We start from the raw sequence: 24,041 nt of genomic DNA, 5'->3' as shown, positions 1-24,041 counted from the left end.
TCCCGGCGCGCTCCGCGCGCGGCCGCGGCTCCGCAGGCGCAGGAGGACACAAAGGGCACGGCGGTTGCGTGCCCGCCCCTCCCGCTTCCACGGCGCGCGCTCCCGCCGCCTGCCCCGCCCCGCCGCGGCCGTGCTCCCGCCCCAAGCTCCCGCCGCGCCTTCCCATGGCCCTGAAGCGGATACAGAAAGTGAGTGGGGCCGAGCCGTGGGAGGGGGCGGAAAGGGCCCCCCGCCCTAGGGTAGTCGCCGGAGCCGCCCCTCTGTTGCCCGAGGTGGTGGCGGCGGCCTGAGCGGGCTCAACGAGAGGCATCGCGACAGCCGCTGCCGCGCTCTTTCTCCACCAGGACCCGTCCTTCCCTCGCCGGCAGCCGGGGAAGGAGAGTGGGTGTGAGGCGGAGAAGGGGGGCTGTCGTCGGCCGCCTCATGGTTTCGGGACTCTCTGCCTCTTTGAAGGCCCCGCATCCCGAGTCGGTGCTTTAACGCGCCGGTTGTGGACCAGCCGCGATGCTCCAAGTGGCGTGCGGGAGCGGAGAAAGCCGAGGTCCTAATGGGGGGTCTTTAGCAGAGGCGCTGGGGCATCAGTCTCCCGAACGTTGCGTTGCCGTTTTGCACGGCTGGCTGTTGCCTGGGTTAAGAAGTGCTGTCAGCATAGTTTTTGGTCTGACCTTTGAACGTATCCCAGTTGTAGTGTTTTGGGCTGATATTTGTAAATTGCCTGGTTCAAGTTGTGAATTCCTAGTTTCCTTTTGTTTGGCAAGGCTGAGCTGATCACTGTACAGTACAGAGAGGTATCGAGGGTGACCAGCGCAGGAGGGGAGTTAAGGTTAGTGCCGTGGCCGTGAAACAGAATCCGTGGTGTTTGGTTGCTGTTGATGTGCCATGTTTAGTTGGCATTAGTGCTACCGTGGTTATGTGACGGTGCTATAATTTCTTGTTCAGGATTCCCTTTTGCTCTCGGAAGCCACTGGTATTGCAGAAATTGGTTTTTATAGTGACCGATTAACCCCACAGTAGGCAGATTTGGGATACCCTACAGTAGGTACCAACTTATTTGGATGGATTTCTACCAGAAGTTGGTAGTCCTGTCTCATGCTGCAAAGCTTATGCCTTTACAGGTAGTGCAATTAAGGGACATTTTGTTCCTTCATATCACATATTTGTCGTGAATGTTGCATTTGACCATTATATCAAATATTAAAAAATAACTGCAGTGGTTTTCCTTAGCAATAACTTTGTTGTGCTTCTACATATTATAGGAATGGTTTGCCTTTTGTTGCCATTTTAATTTCCCACCTCTTATAGAACATCTCCTTACCTTCATGTTTCAAGAAAACGATTATTCTAAATACTATCTCTTTCCACTTCTTGTTCAGCTTCTTTCTGCTAAAGCAAACAGACAAATAGGAAAGTCTGGTAATCTAGTATTTTTGAGATGGAGTGGTGGTTTGTGGCTTTCCAAATGAGATCCTGCTAGAAGAGGATTATTCTTCATACTTTTATCACATTCCCTGTGTAACTTTTCTTTCTGCTTTAGAGATGTTCATACATATTGGAAAGCCACAATTTTCTTTAATGTGGCATTTAAGAACATTGATAGATGTGAAATTATGGTTAGACATTTTATGAAAGTATCTTTCATCATGATTGCTTTATTAAATTCTGTTTCTACTCTTTCAAAATGAAGCGATGCTTTCCAACCTGCTGACTGCAAGGTGCTATGAGATTTTCTGGTTATACAATAACTTCTACCCAAAACTGGGTGAGGACCTCCAAGAAGAGTTGAGATTAAATTCAGAACTAGTTACCGCTTGCTTCTAGTTTGCTGCAGAAATGACTACTGCTGGTTTTCTTTTTTTCGTTAACTACCCTCATCACTCTTTGCTGCCTTTCCAGGGGAAGAAAAAAATTCTACTAGAGGGATTTGGCTAGCAGCCTATCTCTGGAGAAGTAGAAGAGAAAAGGGAATGGCAAGGAAATAGGTTTGTTTCAAATGGAAACTTATAATGAAGGGGAGAAGTTTGAAAAGACAAACTGCTTTGATGTGTCTGTAATACATAAATTTTTCCCAAAAAATCACAGAACTGGAAGTTTAATGGTAGATGAAATGTATTTGTATATTGGTGTGTTTATCTCATCTATTTATCTCGTCTACTTTCCTGGTGTTTCAGACTGGCTGTAAAGGTTGATAGTTATGTTGAATCCCAGGGATAGGAAAGGGATAAGATCTGGAGTAGAGGAAATGTGGTTTCACAGAGTGCCTAGAGGAATTCTTTGGAGAACAAAACACTCAGCAAACACAGTGGTTTTGCTTGGGAGCTCGTCAGTCTAGACATTCTGTCTGAAGTTAAGCTTGGGCGGGTTTAGGTGGTTCAGAATTGTGCTTTAACAAAGGTAAGGGACTTTGGTGGCAAGCTTGAGTGTTTGCTCACAGTAATTTTGATAATTTGTGTGTTCAGTATGACACCACCTACAAAGGAAGCAAAGCTACAATACGTCAACATGTTAGTAAACATATTTTTTTGTCATACTGGTTGGGACTGATTTCTAAATAGTATTGCCATTGGGTCTGTGTCATTGCATCTTGCCTTTGGTTGATTGTCCTCAAGGGACTCCTCAAAGGAGGATAGCATGTGAACTTCCAAGACTGTACCCCAGTTACAGAAAGACGTATTGCGCTTGGGAGCTGTCATAGGTTAGCAAGCATAGTCCCGGAAGGGATGTCCTTGCTAAGGGGTGCTTACAGCTTCCTCTGGGACCTGATAGAACCTATCAGCTGGCCAGTTTGAATATGGACAATTCTCTAAGCCACTTAAAGTTGTGACCGCCTCTGTGATCCACATTTAAGAATAGGCAAACTCCCCCCCAAGCTCTCTCTCATTTCCAGCGCTGGGACAGGTGGCTGCGGGCCCCGTGTGGGGGCCAGCGGGCCCAGCCAGGCCCTGCCTGGGCCAGGCCGGGTCGGGCCACGGCCATCCTGGAGCCGATAGGCCTGTTCCAGCCATGGAAACCCCCCCCCCCCCACTGCCTTGCCGTGGGCAGCCGGAGCGGCTGGGCTCTCCCCCCTCTCCACTGCGATAAGAAAAATTCAACATTCCAGCTGCAAAGCTGCAAGGCCGAGGTGAGATTAACCCTTTTATTGCTGTGAAGAGCTGAAAACCTGAGGGAAGAGAGAGAGGAGATGCTTAAAGCTGAAATTCTGTTGTGAAGCTATGATATATCAGAGTATCCTGTTGTAATTTCATGAAGATATGGGGGGTGGAGTGTTCAACTCGTAAGCAAAAGCACCTGTGGTGAGATAGGCAGATGCTGACACAGCTGTAATTGCATGAGAAGTTTGGACAGGGAGAGATGGACCAGATGAGGACTTTTGCTCCAAATGGGAAAGGAGAAACCTCAGTTCCTAGAGATGCTCCCAGAGATAGTCCTAAAGATGAAGATGAGGAAGACCCTTTGCTCCCAGGGAAGGAGGAGGGCCTCTGTTTTTGTTTCTGAACGGCTCAACCTTAAAATTGTACCCCAAAAAACTTCAAGAGTGCACCCTCGAAAGCAGTTGCGGGAAAAGCTGCAAGTCGGGGGAAGGGACTCAGTGCGAGCAGAGAGACTCCTCTTCCTAAATGGACTGAACGATATTTGGAAGTGGGCGGCTGTCTCGTTGTGATAATGTTTACATAGCACAAGCAAGAAGAGACTTCTCTTTCTAAATGGACTGAACAAGGTTATTATGGAAGTGGTAAACAGACAACATCTTAAGGGTTGTTTTTTTTACATTGTCAGTGGGAGAAGGGAGGAAGGTGGGGGGAGGAGGAGAGTTCTGAAGGTGGTATAATTTTTTTTTCTTCTTTTAGGTCTGTTAATAAACTTCTCTATATTCTTTCAAGTTTGGTGCCTGCTTTGCATTTCTCCTAATTCTTATCTCACAGAAGATAAACAGTAATGAGTATTTTGGACCAAACCACTACAGGAGCTTTCTTTAAAAATGGGCATCTAAGTAACCAGTGAAGAAGCTGATCACTGCACATGGTGGAAGTATGTTGATCTTAGTGCTGGAGGTGGAAGAATGGTGAGGACATGAAGCCCTGCTCTGCAGGCACAGCTGTCAGCAGTGTCTCCATGACAAAGTCATCTCAGAGTTCCTCAGAGAGTTTAGGGTCGGGGGATTCTACTCATCATAAGCTGAGGAGCCTGTGTTCATTTACCTGGTCAGTGCTTTGCTTTGCCATTGTATAAGAGAGGCACTGTATTTCTACACTGTCAAAAAAGTTCGATTGCACTGTGTGTGATGTTCCTTGGGGCAGTGAAAGAATAACATATATTTGTGAGCATTGTAAATTCCAGATATTGCAAATGATGAAGGCAAAACAAATAGTGTAGGTTTTAGTTGGGAAGGAATATTGTGCAAAGAAGACTTTATTCTTGCCACCTCTGGAAAGTGAGATACCATTACTTTTGTGCAAGGTGGAAAATAATTCAGACTGTCAGGTTCTGCAGAATAGTGTGTAGGTCTCAGTTCTGCCCATCTGTCCTATGCAGAACCATTTTTCTGGGGTTCTTGTTCTGAATTCTTTGTCCACGTACCTAATTTGCAGAGTTTGCCATCCTGTTAGTTCCATATCACAGCTGAGATTGTTTTCATCATAAGTCCTGTACCTGGGTGCTCCTCCAGTGTCAGTGGGAGTTTGATGTGCTTGTTAATGCTCAGGCTGTCTTGTACAAAACCAGTACATACTTTTGTTACAGGCATTAAAAAAAATCGGACTTAAAGAGATTTTAGAAGACATTTTGAAACCAGAAAGGAGATAGATTTGAACACTGCTTTAAAAATAGCTGTTGTTTTTCTCTTATTGGTACATAATGCTTGATTGTTTTTTTCCTATGACTCAGTAAGAGCAGAAGCATTCAAACATTTATTTATTTCAATGAACTATATGTCTCTGTGTTTCAGTATGTGTTTCATATATGCTTAGGCTAACAGGATATACTAACTTGAAAATTTATGTTGAAAATAACTATTGTTATTGTAAATCGACTCAAATAAAAATTATTGATATTTGTGGTTTAGATTTTGACTTTAAACCTGCAGTCTTTAGATGGTAATGGACATAGCAAGGAAACTTTTTTGACTCTAACATAAAATGTTTGAATTTGCTTTTAAAACCTCAGCTGTGATATTACATATTTAGCACTATTTTTTTTTTGCATTAAAACAATGTATGGAAATAGAATATTTATTACTGGCTAACCATTATAGCAATAAATCTTATGATAAATATGTGCCTTATATTTACCAAATTTGTGAAGAACCAGAGAATTAACTAAGTCTTATGTGTGATCACTGTGGGTTTTTTTGACAAATGGTTCCAAGCAGCAGTGTACTCATGGAGTTGGTAGGAAATGAGTCTGTGGTCTATAGTGCATTTTGTGCAAGAAATTAAGAACACAGCTGACAAATAAAAATCTGTATTTTAAATAACAGTGTGGAGAAAGGTTCTGGTTGTGGTTTTGTGTTGATTGGAGAATGAAAATAGCTTTCAGTGATGCTGTCTGGAGTTTATTTTGGTCTTCAGATAATCTGCAGTCTTTTTTTTTCTGAATTTTTTTAGACTGAAAGAAGACATTTTTAGGACTTTTTTGTTGTTGTTTGTTTTTTAACTACTCATGCTCATAGTCAGTGGGTGTCCCTGAGTGCTATGCTGAGAACATTTATTTCCTTGTCACCAAAGTATCCTTTGCAATGTTGTTCCAATAGCTTTTTGGGAGAGAGGCCTGGATGCTAACCAAGCATGTAAGTGTTAAAATGGCCTTGCAGTCTTCAAATTCATACTTTTATGAAATACATCCTGCATTATTCTTTGACCATGGGTATTAGTCTGCACATTTGGAAATGTCTCAAACATTTATAGCTTACCACAGCCTGTTTTTTACAGCTGTAAACTTGAATTTTTGCTTCATGCTGCCTACAGAGCTGTTCAGGAATGTCTGTTGTGCAAAGGAAGGTGGTAATTTGGAGGCTTTGCCTATCTCCAGTAGTATGGTAACCATTAGTATTCTATTCTACCTTGTAATATTTTGTATGAGAGGATTAGAAGATTTATTCCTACCACTGTCCCTAGCTTAGGTATTTTTGTCTGTACACGTTTATCCTGGCTGTACTGGGATAGTGTGGCATGTGTTGGAGCTGTTGAGCGATGCTTTTATGATGTGATGTTCACCAGTGTTTGAAATAACTCATACTTCTGATGCATCTCTTGCAGACAGAATTTTGGGTTTGTATATTCTCATAAAAGATCTCGCACCAGTTTACACTATATTAGTAGTGGTGACTTTCTCTTTTGAAAATGAATCTGCACTGTTTTGAGCTATAGATCCTGTTTGTCGGCATGTGTACATGTCTTTCACCAGCATTTTTTATACCAGTGACTAAAAGTATTTGTACAGACCCTTGAAGTGACCAGGCCTGCGTCATGCAGCTACATAATAATACAATAATCCATAAAACTTGGACAAAGCTGCTGTAACCAATTAACTTAAAATTACAGGGGAATCTCTAGAGTTGATTGTGTAGTGCCTCACATGCAGTTATCTTGCACTTCTTGATGAGGTTTCAGCACCTTGAGCTTTGTAAGTCTTCAGCCTTGTCCCTTGACAAAGCAAAGTTTTGGCCTTCTTGTAAAGATCATCTGTGCTTTGTATAAAGAATTCTGGTATTCAACATCTCATTCTTTTGTGAATATGTAAAGTCATGAAGAAGTTTTTCTACATGTGTTTAGAGGAGCCTCACATTTGTTCTGCAGTGTTCAGTTCTGGGCACTGGCAGGTCAGTCTGACTCAGGGACATCTGAGTGTCTCCTTGCACCATTTTAAAAGGTGTAGGAAAGCTTGAAGCCTAAATCTTACAGCTCTCCAGATAATTTTGCTTTGAATCGAAGCTTAAACAGCATAATCAACAATATAAAGCTGAATAGTTCTTTGTTTTTATCACAGCTTCATCTGAATTTCTGTATGTAAATATTCAAACTGTTCATACTGTTGGATCATGTTACCATGGGGCAGTGGGAAGAGCTGCCCGCAGCCTTTGAGCTGCAAAGAGTGGTGGGATAGCCGCAGGGCAGCGGGGAGAGCTGCTGCCAAGTCTCTGGCCACTGCCAAGCAGCTACTAGCAGGCATTCTGTGACCATGCCTGGCAGTGCTGGCCGCGAAGTTTCTATGGAAACCACATCAACTTCACTATGGTTTCATATGGTTGCAAAATACAGCTTGAATTTGCTCTATTGATTTTGAAGTTTGGTCTGGTTTTATGTTTCATAGCTGCAAAAGCTCTCCAAATGTATTTGTGAACATTGCTCTCATTTGGTGAAGTTGATTGAAGTGAACCTTTTCTTCATTGTCAGGAAATAGTAATAACAGGAGTTTATAGTTCTGGGTCTCATAATGTACAATTAAAAATGTTTGGGTGGTTTTTTTTAATCATGAACAAATGTCAGTGCCTTTTTAGCCTGAACAAATTGAAGTGTAAACCCAAGGAGTGTTCCCCAGTTCTGTTAATTCTTAAATACATGTGTACGTATGAAAGAAAACCAATTTGTGTGGGTTTGTGATACGTAAAGATCTGGATGAATATATCTAGCAACAAAAGCACTGTTCAGACTTGCAACTCTAAAATTTGCCTGGTAGTTCTCATATGCATGTGGAATGTTTGCATATACTTTAGAGATATTCTGAAAAGTTTAATCTACATATTTTTCCAGTTACTGCCTTGAATTTAATACTCAACAATGGCTGTTATAAAATGCATGATTGTTAGTCTGAGTTCTGAGTTTTAGCACAGTGTAGTGTAGTTGTTTGGTTTTGGTTGGGTTTTTTTAGTGAGTGTACAAGACTTAAACTTCTCTTGTTAGGTTAGATCTTGAGTTGCAAATTAGAGAAAACAGTGCCTATAACACCTCTGCTGCTGGTTATGTTTGTCTCTGGTGACTTCTGGAAACTTGAGATTTGTTGACTCCCTGTGTGTAGTGGCAGTGGCTTGGCTTTGCATAAATAGCTGGTTCTCTGAATCACTCCTTAATGAAATTTGAATCCTCTGATTAAAACGGGAACTGCGCTTGTAAAGTGCCTTTATTTGTTAAAGTCTAGCCCAGAGTGTTGTTTCTGGATCAGCATACAGTGTCACCAACAGAATAAAGTTAAAGTGCAGACAAGTAATGCCAATTGACAATCTGAGCTATTTCAGTATATGAAAGAAGTGTCTCTCTTGTTTTCAATTACAAGGATTGTGAGAAGTGACTTCAGAGCAGTAGTAAGATATGGTGCAGTACTCTTCTTTGATTTCAGGGTCAAGAGTGAACCTGTAAGTCTGGCTGAATTTAGGTGTCAGGTCCATGGTAAATTGAGTTAAAATATTTACTGGATGTCATAAATGGAAAAATATATCACAGCAGTCAAGAAGTGCAGATTTTTAACCCTTCAAATTGTATGTAAGGTCTGATCACACTAAGTACACCAATTCTACACTTGAGTTAAACTTAGTTCCAGTTTAAATCTTGATTTTGTAAGTAGTTGCCCTGACTAATGTATTTTGAGTGGAAATGTTTCTGGTGTTACTTCTTAAGGTAAACTCACAGACCTGCTTATGTCTATTGTTGACTTAAATGCAGAGGTTTTGAGTAGGGAAGTGAGTTATTTACAAACAGTGATTTAACACACATCTTTCAACTTATTTCAAAGGAAGTACTTGCACGTAGTCATTAAAGTTCCTGCAGCACAGTTCCTATCAGCCTAGAATTGGAAAAAGTTAGTACAGTAAAAGTTCAGACATCAAAAGTAGTGTATTGAATTAAACAAGGAAGATGAACTAACATTACTGCCCATCTTGTTTTCTGTTTGAAATAGTGATGATAAATCAGATGAAAAGCTGAGCTGGGTTTGTATAATCACATAATAATTTTAAATTATTTGGGACTGTGTGGACTACTGCACAAGAAATAAATCAGTTGACCATCCAAAGCTTCTCTGAGTGCATATGTTTCAACTTGGGAGGTTTTTAGTAGTCATTAAAAAAAAAAAGCTTGCAGGGAATTGAATCAAAGTATGATAAATAAGGTGTAGAGCTAATATTTTTCCTTTAGTTCCCAGTTTAGTTAGGACCCTTTATATTATGTTCGTATATCATCTCCAGGCAGGCTGCAAAGATTTTATGAGCCAGTTTAGCTCAGCTGATGTCCATAGACTAGGACAATACAAAAACTTTTGTAAAATCAAAAGCTAAGAGAACAATCAGATTAGCCTCTAACTAAATTAAACAGTGAGTTTACAGACTAATCAAGAAACTCTATTTTTTTTTTGTCTCCTTCAAGTACATTGACGTAACTATGAACTTGGTTGCAACTCTTAAATTCTTTCAGATGTTAATTTCTAGCACAATGTTAGCTCCAGGCCATCTGGCAAGAAAACTTTTTCAGTCTCAATGGGCATTTCAAGTATTGATTGTTTAATCAAGATACCGCAAAAAATGCCCACAGGTTTAATAAAATTGGTTTGTGTTCCCACTTTTGGAGAGATGCTGTCAAGTGGTATGGATTTTCATGTCTTTCAAATATTTCTGTGTTTCTTGCAGGAACTAAGTGATCTGCAGCGAGACCCACCAGCCCACTGTTCTGCTGGACCTGTTGGAGATGACTGTAAGCTCTTCCTAGTACATTCAGTGCATTTCAGTTCTGAAAAGGCTCAGAAAATCTCTAATTGTTGTATCTTTTGACTTTCAGTGTTTCATTGGCAAGCAACTATTATGGGACCTGTAAGTATATGAATCATGCCCATTAAAATGTAAGACCTTGCTTTAGCGGGCGCGGGGGCGGGGGGAGGGGATCCGAGCGCAGGGGAGCCGGCCAAAGTCACGATACGAACACCGATACGATTTGAGCATCGTTCTTCCTTTATTGTTTACTTACACTCACTTATATCTACTTTACAAAGCTTCACACCCTCTTTCCACGGGACAGCCTCTAGGCAGCAGGGGAGCCGACCAGCATGTAACTTTTCCTAAGGCTGTTCAAGGCTGCCTGCAGCCAGGTGTCTTTCTGGCCTATCTGCAGCCTGAGGGCCCTTCAGGGGTGCTTCTGCAGCAGCCCTGGGGTGCCCAAACTTTCCTGGGCTATCATATGCCCCTGTTCCACAAGGAATCCCTCTACATATCCCCCGTTTTCTTTTTGGGCAACCCAGGTCTGGTTGATGATCTTTCTCAGCCCTGCTTTAAGGCAAGAAAAAAATACACCCAAATACTATTAAGCCTAATATAACTACAAATAGCAATCGGCAGCCTTCTACTACCAAGGTACGCAGCCATCCGGTGATACCCAGACCCTTAAGCCAATCTCCAATAGGGTCGTCTGTCTCCCGAAGGTTGTGTAGGCCCCTCTGGAAGTCAGAGAGGTGCTTGTGAATTGAGACAGAGTGGTCAGAAAGATTCATATAGCACATACCCTAGAACTCTTCACAGCCGTGGCCATGAGCTAATAGTAGAAAATCGATGGCTGCCCTATTTTGTAATACTGCATGCCTAACACTAGTAACATCTGTGCTTAGCTCGTCAAGCATCTGTGAAGTTACGTTTAGCTCATCCCTCGCCCAGCAAGCAAGTTTAATTAAATTGCGTGAGCCCTGGCTGCTGAAGCACCAGGTAAAAACATACATGCTAGCCAAATTAACTGCCTTCACTTGATCTAAATGGGCGGACAGCCGATCGAAGATGTCCACCAATGCCCTTGTCTCAAGACAGTCAAAAAACAATTCCCCACTCTACCTCTGGGTCTGGTGCTATACCCAAGAATTTACGCAACTCCCCTTCTTGGTTTTGCCTTTGGAGAGGGTTCCCTGACACCCCCCACAAGTCCCTAGCAACCACCCAGGGCAGCTGTTATATTCGTCACAGGGTCTCGCTACGGAGAGTGGTGGATCTGGCAAGTTCTCAGCCCTGCTACGGAGAGTGGTGGATCTGGCAAGTTCTCAGCCCTGCTACGGAGAGTGGTGGATCTGGCAAGTTCTCAGCCCCCTCACTCAGCCGCGTCTGCAGCCTCTCCCAAGGCTTCTCGGGACAGAGGTCCCAGAGTTCCAGCTGTTGTAGTAGCAGCGTCACTTTTCTCAGGAGCCGATGCTGACTGCGCCTTCTCGCTTCGGGGTCCTGTATGCGTAGCATGGCACCACCTGCTGGGCACCCCTCTGGTCAGTGCTGCGGCAATGACTTGTCCCTGTTGTTGCAGGACATTCTGCAGTGTTGCGGTAAATGCAGCTGTTTGAGATGAGTGTTCTGCACAGGTAGCACCTGCTGCTCCCTGGGGTAGCATGGCAAGAATTGTCTTAGTTTGCCTATTAGCATTTTCAAAGGCAAGGGTCTGGAACATTATTTGCTCTTGGAGCTCTTCAGAGAGGTCAGTTGCATCCTTCAAGGCTGCTGACAGACGGTCGATGAACTGACCATATGGCTCTGACAGCCCCTGTCGGACTGCTGCATATGAGGGAGACTTCTTCTTTTCAGGTACTGACAACAAGGCTTTGTGGGCAAGAGTCTGTGACAACTGATGAATGATGGTGGGCATGGTCAGCTGCATCACCGTCGCTCCATAAGCCCTGCTCCCTGTTAGCATGTCAGCTTGGATCGCATACAGTGAGTCTTGTGTGTCACCTTGGTGTTTACTAGCTTCTTCTTGTGCTAGCTGCTTCCACATCCACTCCTGAGCAGGAACTGTGAAGGGGTTAACAACAATTGTGCAATGCTGATGCAATCATTAGGACACAGGACATCTGCTGTAAAGATAAACTGCAGAATGCTTCGTGTAGCTTCAGACCGCAAGCCATGCGTGGTGACTGTTTGCTTGGCTTGCTGCAAGAGCTTCCAGTCATGGGGTTCCCACTTTGCAGTGTCCCCTTGTATCTGTACAGGACAGGCAAGGGCATCCACAACATTCCAGTCACCCTCAATGATTGCATCACGAATAACTCCATTCCATCTCCTTCGCAATGGGTCAGTCCTCCCCGTCAGGGCTGATGGAGGCAATGGCTGCACCTCCCCTCACAGGAAAGGGAGGGGCCGTAGGTACTGTGCCCGGTCCTCCCAACGGGAATGTAGGAGTTCTGGTGGCTATCTTGACCGGTAGGTCCACGGGATGCCTGGTGCTGAAGGTGTAATTTTGCAAGCCTTGGACTCTAGCGTGTCCTGCCGTGTAGACAATTCAGCAAGCTTTTTGACTACTTCTTGCATCATCTCTCTGTGGTTCTCCTCCTCTTGGGGCTGACCCCTGGCTGGTGCTGTTTCTGCGGATGACGAAGTCGCAGAGGCTGCTTCATCATCAGACATTGATCCGCTGTCCGGCGGGGGGATGGGGGGGCGCGCCGCCACTTTCGGCCGGGAGCTAGGACCGCTCATTTCTTCTCTGCTCACCTGCGCCCTGCTCCCTGAGTCGGGCACCGGCACTTCCATCTTTGCAGCCATTTCTCCCTCAGACTTCGGAGGGGTAACTTATTTCCCCGCCGCATCCAGCAACTCCCACAGGGAGCGCACAGATGCTGCTGTTCCCTTAATCGGTCTACCCGCGGTCAGTCCAAAGAATTGTGCAACCCTGCACTCCGCCCTGGTCTCCGGCCGCGGCTTCGTAAGGCCCCCATCTGTTCCCTTCCTGGAGCCGCCACTCCTGGAGCTGCAACTCCCTAAAGCTTCTATGGCGGCCATGGCCACTGTCCTCTCTGCTTTCATCTCTGCGAGAGTGTTAGTCACTGCTCTCCAAGTTAATCCGAGAGCTTTAGCTTCTTTCCCTTGTTTTCCACCCTCAATCGTGGACAGCCACAGTTCATTCCCAACTTCTCACCACACTTCGGTTGAAAACAAAAGCGAAGTGTATCTCAATAAACCATGTTCCTGGGCCCACGTAAGGAGGGCATTAAGATCTCGATCCTTTATAGTCTCACCTCTCTTAGAGAGAATATTGGCTAGGAGACGAGTTCCTGCCTCGTACTCCATGGCTTCTTACCTGCAGGCACACGAGCTACGGCCTCCGGCTTTACTCGGCTTCGAGACCACCCGCTCTGGTTCCCCAGGCTCCACCACCAATACGATGATTCAGAGTCTTACCACATTTAAGCGAACCTGCATTAAGCGCAAAAAGCACTCGAGTCCCTTCTCCGGGCGCCAGGTTTAGCGGGGGGGGGTGGGGTTCCGAGCGCAGGGGAGCCAGCCAAAGTCACGATACAAACACCGATATGATTTGAGCATCGTTCTTCCTTTATTGTTTACTTACACTCACTTATATCTACTTTACAAAGCTTCACACCCTCTTCCCACGGGACAGCCTCTTAAGCTGCGACGGAGCCGACCAGCATGTAACTTTTCCCAAGGCTGTTCAAGGCTGCCTGGCAGCCAGGTGTCTTTCTGGCCTATCTGCAGCCTGAGGGCCCTTCAGGGGTGCTTCTGCAGCAGCCCTGGGGTGCCCCTGCAGCAGCCCTGGGGTGCCCAAACTTTCCTGGGCTATCATATGCCCCTGTTCCACAAGGAATCCCTCTACACCTTGCTTCTCTTTTTGGTATGGAAGGATTTGTTTGAGTTCCTGTAAACGCAGCAGCCACATTCAGCTGTGCTGTGTATAGCTTGAAACTTCAGGGTGATACTGGTACCAGTTGCTTTCTGTAACTCTTCAAAAATCCATCTTCTTCATGAAGTTAGAGGTGCTTAACTAGTCAACTGTGGTGTTTGAGTTGGTGATGGGGGCTACACAGTAAAGAGCTTGCTTTTCATAGATGGTCAGATCAATTCTGGAAGATTCATCCATCTGAAAGGAGGAAGAGTGGGTGAAATCTAATATTAAAGTTGGTAAATGTAAACAAGAGCAGAGTTGCAGAGGGTAATTTTTGGGCTTTTAGATGGAGCTTATTTTATTCGATAGCCGTGATGTGGCTCTGGCAAAAGCATGTGGCTTTTGCGAACTGCAAGCTGGCAGTGGGGTGCTTTTGCTGGGTTTTGTGTGAGAAAGGTGCTTTCCTTGAGTTGAGGAAATTACAACTCCTGTCAAGGTAATGACGTAAGAAATGACAAAAAAGCTTAACAGCAGAAGGTTTTAAAGGAAAACTGAGAAGAATTTTAGCAAAGAAAATAATAAAGAACAACATGATCTGAGGGAAGGTCTGCTTCTTAATAACCTGGTAAGGAGTTTGTATTCCTAATGTTTTCCTTTCAGATCTAATAATTTGGAAAGAAGAATCTCTAGTTCAGACAGTGAGCTGAGTCACTATGTGAGGTAAAATTTTGAGATAATACTTAATCCATTAAGATGCAGCATTAAATAGTGGAGAAAAGTGGAAATGTGTCTGCTTTGATACTAGTTCTCCATTTTCAGCACAGTTGTTCTGAAGTAGTGAAAGATCAGTCACAACAACTAAGTCTGTTGTCCAACTTGTCCATGGCCCAGCAGCAACTGTTTTTCTGTAGTATACTAATGCTTTTGACCTTTTTCTTGAACAACTGTGTTTCACATACCAAGGCCTTCTGACTCTTGCCCTCTTGCACTGCCAAAGGGTGAATGGCAAAGCAGCGACGAAGAGTTAACAAAAGCTTATGTGCTGGTTGCCACCAATAATGTCTCCATCCTGAATGACTCTGATGACATGAGTAAAGGAAATACTAGCACATAAATTTTGGCTTAAATTCCATTTTCTTCTCCAGCTTGCAGTTCATCTTTGATATTCTACAGTGGAAAATATTCTGTTCTTTGCTTTAAGTTCCTCGGATGTCTCTAGTTAAGGATAAGAATGAGCATCTTCTTGCCAACCTTTCTCAGCCATATCTGCAGAGATACAGGAACAGAAGATTTCAGATATTAATCCTTTATCTTGATAACAAAAGAAATTAGGGGTGCACATTCTGTATGTTTCCTGATGGCCCAAGGGAAGCACAGGACTAAATCTTACCTTCAGAATTCACTTCCTATGTGCAGAAGTAGGGTAAGCTCTTCTGTCTATGAGTATCATCAACTTGTTTTATATACCTTTCTCATAAAACGTAGAGTGACTTCACTTTGCCTTCTTTTTGACACTGAACTTGTCTCATCTTCAGCTTAGTTTAACTTTGAAAAACCCATTTAGTATGCAAGCAAGAGGTCCTTTCAAACCTAATTGGAAGTAGAGTGGCAATCTTCTGAGGTCACCTAGTGCTGACTTAGCATGATGATAATATAACCTGCCTTACTATGCAGTCTTCTCTGAACTTTGAGCCTGTAAGGCGACATGGCTTAGCAAACCATTTGTAACTTTGCCTTTTACAGTCACATAGTCATTTCTAAAACTGTTAATTTCCGAGGTAAAGGTTTTACTTAAAAACAGTCTGCCTTTCCTTCCATAAGGAAACCCAAAACCTTGATCTTCAGCTTTGCTGAGATTGAGTTCCTACATTGTTGTTGTAAACCATGTAATGAGAGCAGTTTTCTTCTTTCCCTTAACCAGAAATGGCAGAACTGCTCTTTATCACTTAGCATTAAGACTTTCCAGCTCACTTTTTTAGTTAATAAAAATGAAAGTTCTTCAACAGATGAATACAACAAAATTATTTCTATTAACTCTGTGCAACCTGGATGTAAACCTGTGCACATGTTTTCTAACAAAATGCATGTTCACAGATTTGTACAGGTCACAAAGATGTTGTATGTTTTAAAACTCCCTGATATCATCATGATGAACTGAATTATTCTGGAAAATCGCACTCTTTGCATCTGCAAAGAGAAACCACTTCTTAAGGTAAGTATGTTTGTAGCTTAAGGATGGAGGAAGATCAGAGCAGCTGTGGTCTTGCACGGAGACAAGATTTGGAGGACCTGCTCTGGTTTTCGTATTCTCCTCATTGCAGTGAAGCTACTGATCTCCCTCTCTTTTTCTCCCCAGAAGGGCAGTGCTCGGTAACTGTGTTGTGCTGCTGCAGCAGTAGCCACAGTTGGCTCTACTGTAGCTCTGCAGGCCAGTGGGAGGGTTCAGTTCCCTCTGTGCCTTCCCAGTTTATGGCCCATAGTGGGCTGTGTGCTGAGGAAAAAATCGATTTTCTCTAGGAGGTTATCTACATTTGGAAGGGAAGCGCCAAAACAGCTGAAATATATTAACATGGTTTATTTGTTTTGTTTTTTCCTCAGCCTGATAGTGCTTATCAAGGGGGAGTATTTTTTCTCACAGTACACTTTCCAACAGACTATCCTTTCAAACCACCAAAGGTAAGTCTTTTCTTTTAAGGAAAGAAAGTGTTTTGGTCAAGGTTTATTATGAGGCTTAATTTTGGAAGTTAAACCAGAAAGGTGAGCAATAGTATACATATTCATCATGGATGCAGATAAGACTGTAAAAAAATTGTGTTGGCAGATCTGGCATGACTGTAAAGGAAGGGATAATGTTAAGGATTACAAATGTAATAACCCTAATCTGATGTTACTTGGTTACTATTTATTTTTTTATTACAGATTGCTTTTACCACAAAAATATATCACCCAAACATAAACAGTAATGGGAGTATTTGTCTTGATATCTTGAGATCACAATGGTCACCAGCTCTGACTGTTTCTAAAGGTAAACTCACTGATTTGATAATGCATTTATGAAGTTGCATACACTGCCATGGCACTTTTTTGTGTATTGCACTATCTTAAAGGTAGCAGTGGGAACTCATTTATCCTGCATGTTTCAGAAGAAGCAAATTCCATTGGAATTCTTGTTATGATCCAAGATCTTGTGCAGTTTATTGGGAGTGTCACATTACAGAAAGATGCATGCACAGCAAAGAAATGTTCTAAACCAAGTTGGGTAAGATAATAAATGTCCAATTAGCCTGAAATGCGATAGCTTTCAGTGCCTGCTGAACTGAGGAGAAACTGATGAGCAGGGCATCAAAATCACAACTTGGAAGTAAAAGTGAAATCCTGATACTAATGTTGTGTGAGCTTACATGATTGCCTGTTGATGACTCTTTGGATTTTGCCTGAGCATCCTTGTGTGGACTAAGGTCTTAATTTCACTTTATTTTAAAATGAGATAATTTGTTCTGGTGGTTTGCATTCTTTCGTAAGATGAATATTTTAGAATGTAGCTCTTTTCACAGTCATCAGTAAAAGATTTATTAAAATATTCTCATCCTGTAGTTAAACTTTCTCAAAATTTGAGCACTGTCTCAGTTTGAAAGACAGATGTCTGCTAAGGAAGGCAGGAGCCTCCCTTGGAACGGCAGAGGCGACCCCCTTTCCCTCCGAATTATTATAATTTTGAAATCAAGTGGGCTTTTAGGCAAAGATGTGGGAAATAGGAATAACAGTTCTTTACTATTATATATCTATATGTGTATAACAAGTCAAACAAACAACACAACTATGGCAGTAACAGCAAACAGAACCACAAACCCAGTCCCAGCCTCTCTCGTCTGTCAGGCCCTTTCCCCTCGGGTGCAGTTCCGCTCTCAGCCGGCAGGGGCGCTGGCGGCTCCCGGTCAGCGGGGCAGGTGCGATGGTTCCCCCGCGGCTGCAGGGGGCGCTCCGGAGCGAGCTCGGGGAGCACGCGGCACTGGCAGCCTGGGATCCCGGGGAGGAATGGAACAAAGGCTTCACAAACCCCGGGGCAGCCGATCCCGGTATCCAGCCATACCCTCAGGAACAGCAGGCTGGAATGGCAGGCTGGAACAGCAGGGACGAGCACAAATCCGGGATGGCAGATGAGATGTATCCAAACAGGGAATCCCCCGGAGGTGTGGGCAGGCAGGCCGAGCAGGGCTACAATGTAGCGAAGGCTCAGAGCAATGGTGGGGGCAGGGCAGCCACGGCCCGGCTCCCAGCGGGGCAGGGAAGGCGGGCTGGGGATCCTGGGGTTTCTCTGGCAGAAGGAAAAGCAGCCTACATAAAACAGCCTCCCTCTCCAGCGTTAGGAGTGGCCACCTCTTTTGTTTTTCTTAAGTACCCAGCAATTTGTCCCCCTAGCAACACCTATGGGGAAAATTCCTTTAAGAGGAAAAAAAAAATCAGGACAACTCCTAAAACCCCAACAAGCACTATAGATTTTTGTAACATTGAGCTAACAGTTAAGCAGTTCTTTTGTGTCACTTCAAAAGCTGCTTAAAATGTGAGTGCTGTTGTTTTTCCTCACCCATCTTTAAAATGCTAAGGCACACTTAGTCATATTACAGAAATTTCTCATGTGGCTCAAAAGGTCAAGTTGTATCACATCTTATGTACTTGGAAGCTCTCTAAACTATGTGCCCTTTTTTAGAAGTGTCATTGCATTGGGTGTACAAGCAAAGAAAAAATTGTGAGTCTTTGTCCAATGGAAATTGCTCTATGCAAGTCCAGTTGCTGTACCTCCTTAGAAAACCAACTTCTTATGCTTACAGGTCTGTGCAGTAATCTCACAAGCTGTATAAAATCTAATACTGTTTCCTGAAGTCATTGCTGAAGACATGAATTACTCCAATGTGTAATTGGTATCATTTTTTCATGTAAATTAGTTGTTTTATAGCTATCCAAAAATTGTCTTGTTTCTAGTTATTAAGCAAATGAAAATTGGCACTTAGGTTTAACACTTGGCATCTACAACTGAAAATTCATAAAGTTTTTAGATCTTCCGCATTTTTCTATCTCTACCTGTTGAGCATTTCTTTGGTTATAAAGTGAGCAGTCTGCTGGTCTCATGTTCCGATTTGATATGCTTTTAACCTGCTTGCATATTATGTATTTTCCAAACTGGAAATTAGGTCAGTGACTCATGGAACTTTCTCCTTTCTAGTCTTTTTTTAACTGAATCGCAAATTTACAGCATATTATAGCACTTCTGATAGGTGTGACCATGTATTCTAACCTGATTTTCTAATGTTACTGGCACTTAAAATAAGTCAGTATTTAAGTGGCTGAAATTTCTACTTCTGAAAATAGGTGTGGGCTCTTTGGTAACAAGATAAAGCACGGGGAAAAAAGGTATTTTACAGCAGATTCTTATTGTATCATGAAGTTCCCTTTCACAACATATTTAGAATTATTTAACTGTGTGCTCTTGTATGCATGTTAGTTCTGAGTAAAAAACCAGAAATTTCCTGAAAAGCATGGCCTGAAAATGTTAGGGAAAAAAATCAAACATCTTTAGTTCAATACCAGGAAATTAATATGAACTTATAAGTGAATACCTGTATTTAATGCTGATCAAGTATTTCCCAAAATGGAAGTCACACTTAGGTAAAATGTTCATATCATTGAGAGAATAACTGTCAGCACAGAAATGGAAAAGGATATGCACAAATAGAGTACTGCATGGCAATGTAATATTAATAACATTAGTTACTTTAAATAACTGCAGATGGAAGGCATAGTTTGAGCAAATATCTACAGGTAACTGTGTAGTCTGTAGTTTGGCTAATGTTCCTAGGCTATGATCTGGGAGAGAGATCATTACAAAAGGTACAGGTCCATGGGTTGCAAATTCTCTAGGCTTGTATCAGGTGTTGTTTACTTAGGCCCTAGAAAAATGATGCTGTATAAACATTTCTGAACAGAACTGTTAAATGACAGCTTAATACTAATAGGCATTCTTTTTCCAATTCCCTCCTACCACCCTCCTTCAGTGTACTGGAATATATTAAAGGATTACAGAAATGAAGCAAACTAACTTGCTTAATCTAGTGTCTCTTTTATTTAGTTTTATTGTCCATATGCTCCTTACTTTGTGATCCTAATCCAGATGATCCTTTAGTACCAGATATTGCACAGATCTACAAGTCAGACAAGGAAAAGTGAGTATAACATAAATAATTGTGTGTGTTGTACTTGCAGATGGCTATCTGCTATGCACCTTCTATATTAGCTTTAGCAATACTCTTTTCCTAGATTTCTACAGGATTAGCCTTTTAAATATTGAGAATGGTGATGGCAACTAGAAAACTGTAGGCACACACAACTGTTGGTAACTAATTTTTTGTACTTAGTTACATAAAACCTTTGCACTTTTGTGTAACATCTTAGATTTATTGCATGAAAAATCATTTTCCCAAATATGAGTTATTTGTCACTACTGCAGTCCTCTGGATTTTTGATCTTCTGTTGAACTGACTGAGTTGTTTGGTACCTATTTTTTAGTATTGAGCCACTGAAGACTTCTTGCAGTGTATGCAGGGGCCTGTGGCTCATCCCATGTCACAAATTCAGGAAGATTTGAGTATTGCTTTTACCTTGAGCAGTAGACAGCAAAGGAGTGATGTAGAAGTTACACAGAAGTCTGTGGTCTAGTATGTCTCTGCTTAGACTGAGAATTATTAAAATGGCCTTTTCCTGACAGTTCAGTGTCTGGTATAGTCAAATCATGTAACTTCTCAAGTGCTTGAACTCTGTAGCTCATTCTGCAAAGTAGATAGTGTTCAAGTTGAGGGTGTTGAGCATCAGCTTCTCCCCATTTGTGGCTCAACTTTTTTCTACCCACCTACTTATTAGTGATTTCAGCTGTTGTGCCTCCTGTTTGTGAAGGAAGTGAATGAGGGATGGTTTTCTATCTCCAAACCTCAAAATTTTATCTTTGCTAGGGAAAGTAAGAAAATGTGTAGTCTTGACTATAGCTTTATCTTCTTATGATGATCACCTATTAAATTTTTTTGTTTCGTCTTGGATTTAGGAAATGAAAGATATGGCTGGTTACCCCTGAGCATTTATCTATGGGTATTTTATTAAGTAAAGATGTAAAGACTTGTATGGTAGCATATTCTTAAGAAGAAAACCAATTAGTACATGAGTTGCTATACTGATCTTAAGAAAAATGTTTAAAAACTTGTCAGCATTTCTCTCTGGATGACTCAGAAGAAAGTGAATCCAGTCTGAAGAGTGGAATGTAGCAAATATAAGGACCAGAGGGGAAGTTATCAACTCTCTAAGGACATTTACCTTTGGGATTATGGAATTATAAGATAATCAGCTTCATACGAGAAGGAAAAGACCCAAGACTTAAAACCTAGTAAAAAATGCTTTTTGGAAAATTTTCTTTTCGAGTTCTGAAATGCAGCTGGCAGTGCAGAATGGAGAATAAAATCCCAGTTAATTTTACTGAATTTTATGGAACTAAAGTGTGTAAACTTTGTTAGACTCATAATAGCATATGCCTTTAATAGTAATTGACAACAAATTCCTGTTAAGGTGCAAATAAGGGAACCAGCTGTGAAACACAAATGAAGGATGCACAATGCTACACAATTTAATGCAAACCTATGAAGTTGGGTTTGAGCCTGAATAGGTGATAGGTGACCTTAGAAACTGAATGTGTAGTGGGTATATACTTCTTGGCTTTTAGACTATTTTAATGTTCTTTGACTCAATGCTCAGAGGTGAAAAGCTCAATAACACCTATATTAAGTAAATACGTGGCCATTGTCAATGTATCACTAACAGCTCTTCACTGTAATGCCTTCTTTCTGCACGTACAGATACAACAGACATGCAAGAGAATGGACTCAGAAATATGCAATGTAAAGTTTTGAAGACATTTTCATATACCACAGAGTACTGTAAATTCTATTTTTTTTTCAAAATTAGAAGGAAGTGGAGCACAGTTTATGGTTTCAGTGTGACACCCCTTGAATTTTTTTTCACCCATGTAAGTGTGTTTCTGGAGCAAGGGAGAGCAAACTTCCAAAAACAACCTTATGACTGTGATAAGAATATTTATCCTCTTTGTATGCTTTACAGAAGACATTTATTATAGTTTTTAAGAGTTGGACACCTGCATCTTCAGACTACAAGATCCATAATGCAGTTGTAAATCAACCAAATTATTTTTGCTGGAAAAAGAGCTGTTTTCATGTGATGAATACTGTCTGTATGTCATTCAAGTATATGGTCTGTTTCATAACTGTGTTTAAGTTTCTTTTTGTTAGTTCTGTTACATAATTTGTATTTTTTTTTACTGTATAGACGATTCTATTTACAATGTAAGTCATTTAATTTTAGACTTGCTTGTGCACAGTATTGACAAGATATACCTGCTCATAGTGAAAATAATTGGAGTATTTCACTTATTAGAATATTCTGAAGACTGACTGCAGACTTCTTAAAACCTAAAATGATCTTTGCGCTCTAAATCTTTGTATGCTGATTATGGAGAAACACTTGGTTTTGATTCTGTTGCATACTCAATTTCATTGCAATGTGAACTAATTGCACTGGTATGTAGAAAGATATGTAATGTTTTGTTGCTATTCACAACTGATTTTTGATGTGTAGGCAACATAACACCATCACAGACCTTTTACAAATCCAGATGTAGCCTTTTCCATATAAATAAAATACATTTTCTACTTTCCTTGGCTAATTTTTTAATCTTAACTCCTGCATATCCTTAAAGTACTTGTTCTAACATTCTAACAGAGAATTGCCAGTAGTGTGTATGTGTCTTGTAGACAGAATGTTCAATAAAGCCATGCATCATGTACTACTTAGAACTGGGTTGCAGTTAATTTTTATACTAGCTCTAGCCTAGTGGATTTAGTGTACTATGCCCGTTGTTGGATATAGGATTTCAATTAGGTTAATGCCATGCCACACCAATATTCATCTATGGAGGAGATAATCACAAGAGTCTGTTAAGGTTGTGTATTTGCAATATCAGAATGTTACAGTAAACTCCTCACACCTGAAAGTAACTTTTCCATTAACTTGCACTTCAGTTGCTTCAGACTATGCATGTGGAAAACCAGTATTGCTGGACAGGTGCAATCAGTTCTTAAAATATAGATTAAAAGCAGAAGAATTCTTGATTTCCTACGATCATTCTTCTTGCTTATTTGAAAATAAAAAAGGATGACAAAATGTTTTTCTTTGTATCTTGCACATGAAAGAAAAATGACTTGCAGTTGGGAAATTTGTCATCATAAAATACATTTTTAAGAGCACAAATATATTTGATTTGAGGCTTTTTTTGGTTGTTTTTTATTCGAACATACATCGAAGTGGAATTTGGGGTATGGGTGGTAAGTATGCACAGTCAGAGCTTTTATTTCTATTAGTGGAATATTAGCTTTGTGTTTGCTAATTTACTGACCTTTAGTTGGTCACATATGGGAAAATGTAATTTCTGTGCTGGTTTTATCTGTAATGTAATGATGATATTTGAAACAGCAGGTCAATTGAGAGTGGTTCTAATAACCTTAAAATATCTCTGTTCACTACATTTTGCAAGCTGAATAAATGCATTTTTTTTGTTACTGAGTGCTTCATTATACTTGAACTAGGACAATGGAGCTAGGAAGGCAAAGACATCATTTGTACTTTGTGCTCCAGTGATCATAGAAAATTGACCATCAGAATGTATTCACAGAGTTGTTTTTTTTATCTAGGTAAGTAGTAATCTGTTTGTACTAGAAATTATTTAAATTTTTGGAATATCTGTACTGAACTGTGTGATATTGGAAGTTTGACTTGGTTTCTCTTGGTTTATCAGTTTGTGCTAGGGGCGGTTTGAAAACATTTGCATTTTAACTGTTAATGTTTCTGGTCTTTGTGCCCTGCATGCAGGAATGACTGTCCACCACAATATGAAACTGGTAGGAGGATTGAAAACCAACAACCAACACCCGTGTGTAAGACATATTAAGCATATGTAAATATTAAAAAAGGAACTTGTCTTATGATCCTGTTAGTTTAGAGGTGTGAAGCTTTGTCTTTGATTCTTATGATACTCCTAGCAGTTCAGCCTTTCTGATTTTGAAATTATCGGAATGAAATGATAAATACATTGTTTTAAACTTCAGTCATGCAATGAACGGGTTGGATTTAATCTGCAGAGAGAAACATCTCTGCTACTGCACCTTCAGAGCTCCTCCGTTAACCCTTTTTATACAAATTCTGTTTCCAGGGGCGGGGCTGAAAGGTCACTTCATTCTGTGCTGTTTACTACGATGGAAAAAAAAATAAAATGTAAATCTTCCTTTTTCCCCGAGAACTGGTCGGATCTGTGGCGTCTGCTGTTTCAGACAAAGCACCGCCCAAAAGCTTGCCATTGCGAAGAAAACAGTGAAGCCG

General features: G+C 41.5%; 1 protein-coding gene and 1 long non-coding RNA gene across 6 annotated transcripts; both read left to right on the top strand.

Moving 5' to 3' along the window:
• Positions 1 to 83: 83 nt before the first annotated feature.
• Positions 84 to 22,455, top strand: UBE2D1 (ubiquitin conjugating enzyme E2 D1). 5 transcript variants are annotated; one of them, XM_042021745.1, is made up of 7 exons: positions 84 to 188; positions 9,611 to 9,674; positions 9,759 to 9,790; positions 16,155 to 16,232; positions 16,476 to 16,581; positions 19,681 to 19,774; positions 21,449 to 22,455. In XM_042021745.1, the coding sequence occupies exons 1-7, from the start codon at positions 165 to 167 to the stop codon at positions 21,492 to 21,494; spliced, it is 444 nt and encodes a 147-aa protein (XP_041877679.1). In that variant the 5' UTR covers positions 84 to 164; the 3' UTR covers positions 21,495 to 22,455. The 5 variants fall into 5 exon arrangements, with proteins under 5 accessions (XP_041877679.1, XP_041877688.1, XP_041877659.1 ...); XM_042021754.1 differs by having other exon boundaries at positions 20,807 to 22,455; XM_042021725.1 differs by lacking the exon at positions 19,681 to 19,774.
• On the top strand, positions 9,797 to 14,652 carry LOC121661501. Its single transcript, XR_006014991.1, has 2 exons — positions 9,797 to 10,065; positions 13,407 to 14,652. It is a non-coding gene; the product is annotated as an uncharacterized LOC121661501 (long non-coding RNA).
• Positions 22,456 to 24,041: the final 1,586 nt, after the last annotated feature.

This window comes from Corvus kubaryi, unplaced genomic scaffold, assembly GCF_017639235.1.
Source record: "Corvus kubaryi isolate FWS band 111438036 unplaced genomic scaffold, C.kubaryi_AGA036_p1.0 126, whole genome shotgun sequence".
In the NCBI taxonomy this organism is placed as follows: domain Eukaryota; kingdom Metazoa; phylum Chordata; class Aves; order Passeriformes; family Corvidae; genus Corvus; species Corvus kubaryi.
Note: the sequence above shows the minus strand (reverse complement) of the source record. Positions and strands in the feature narration are given on the sequence as shown.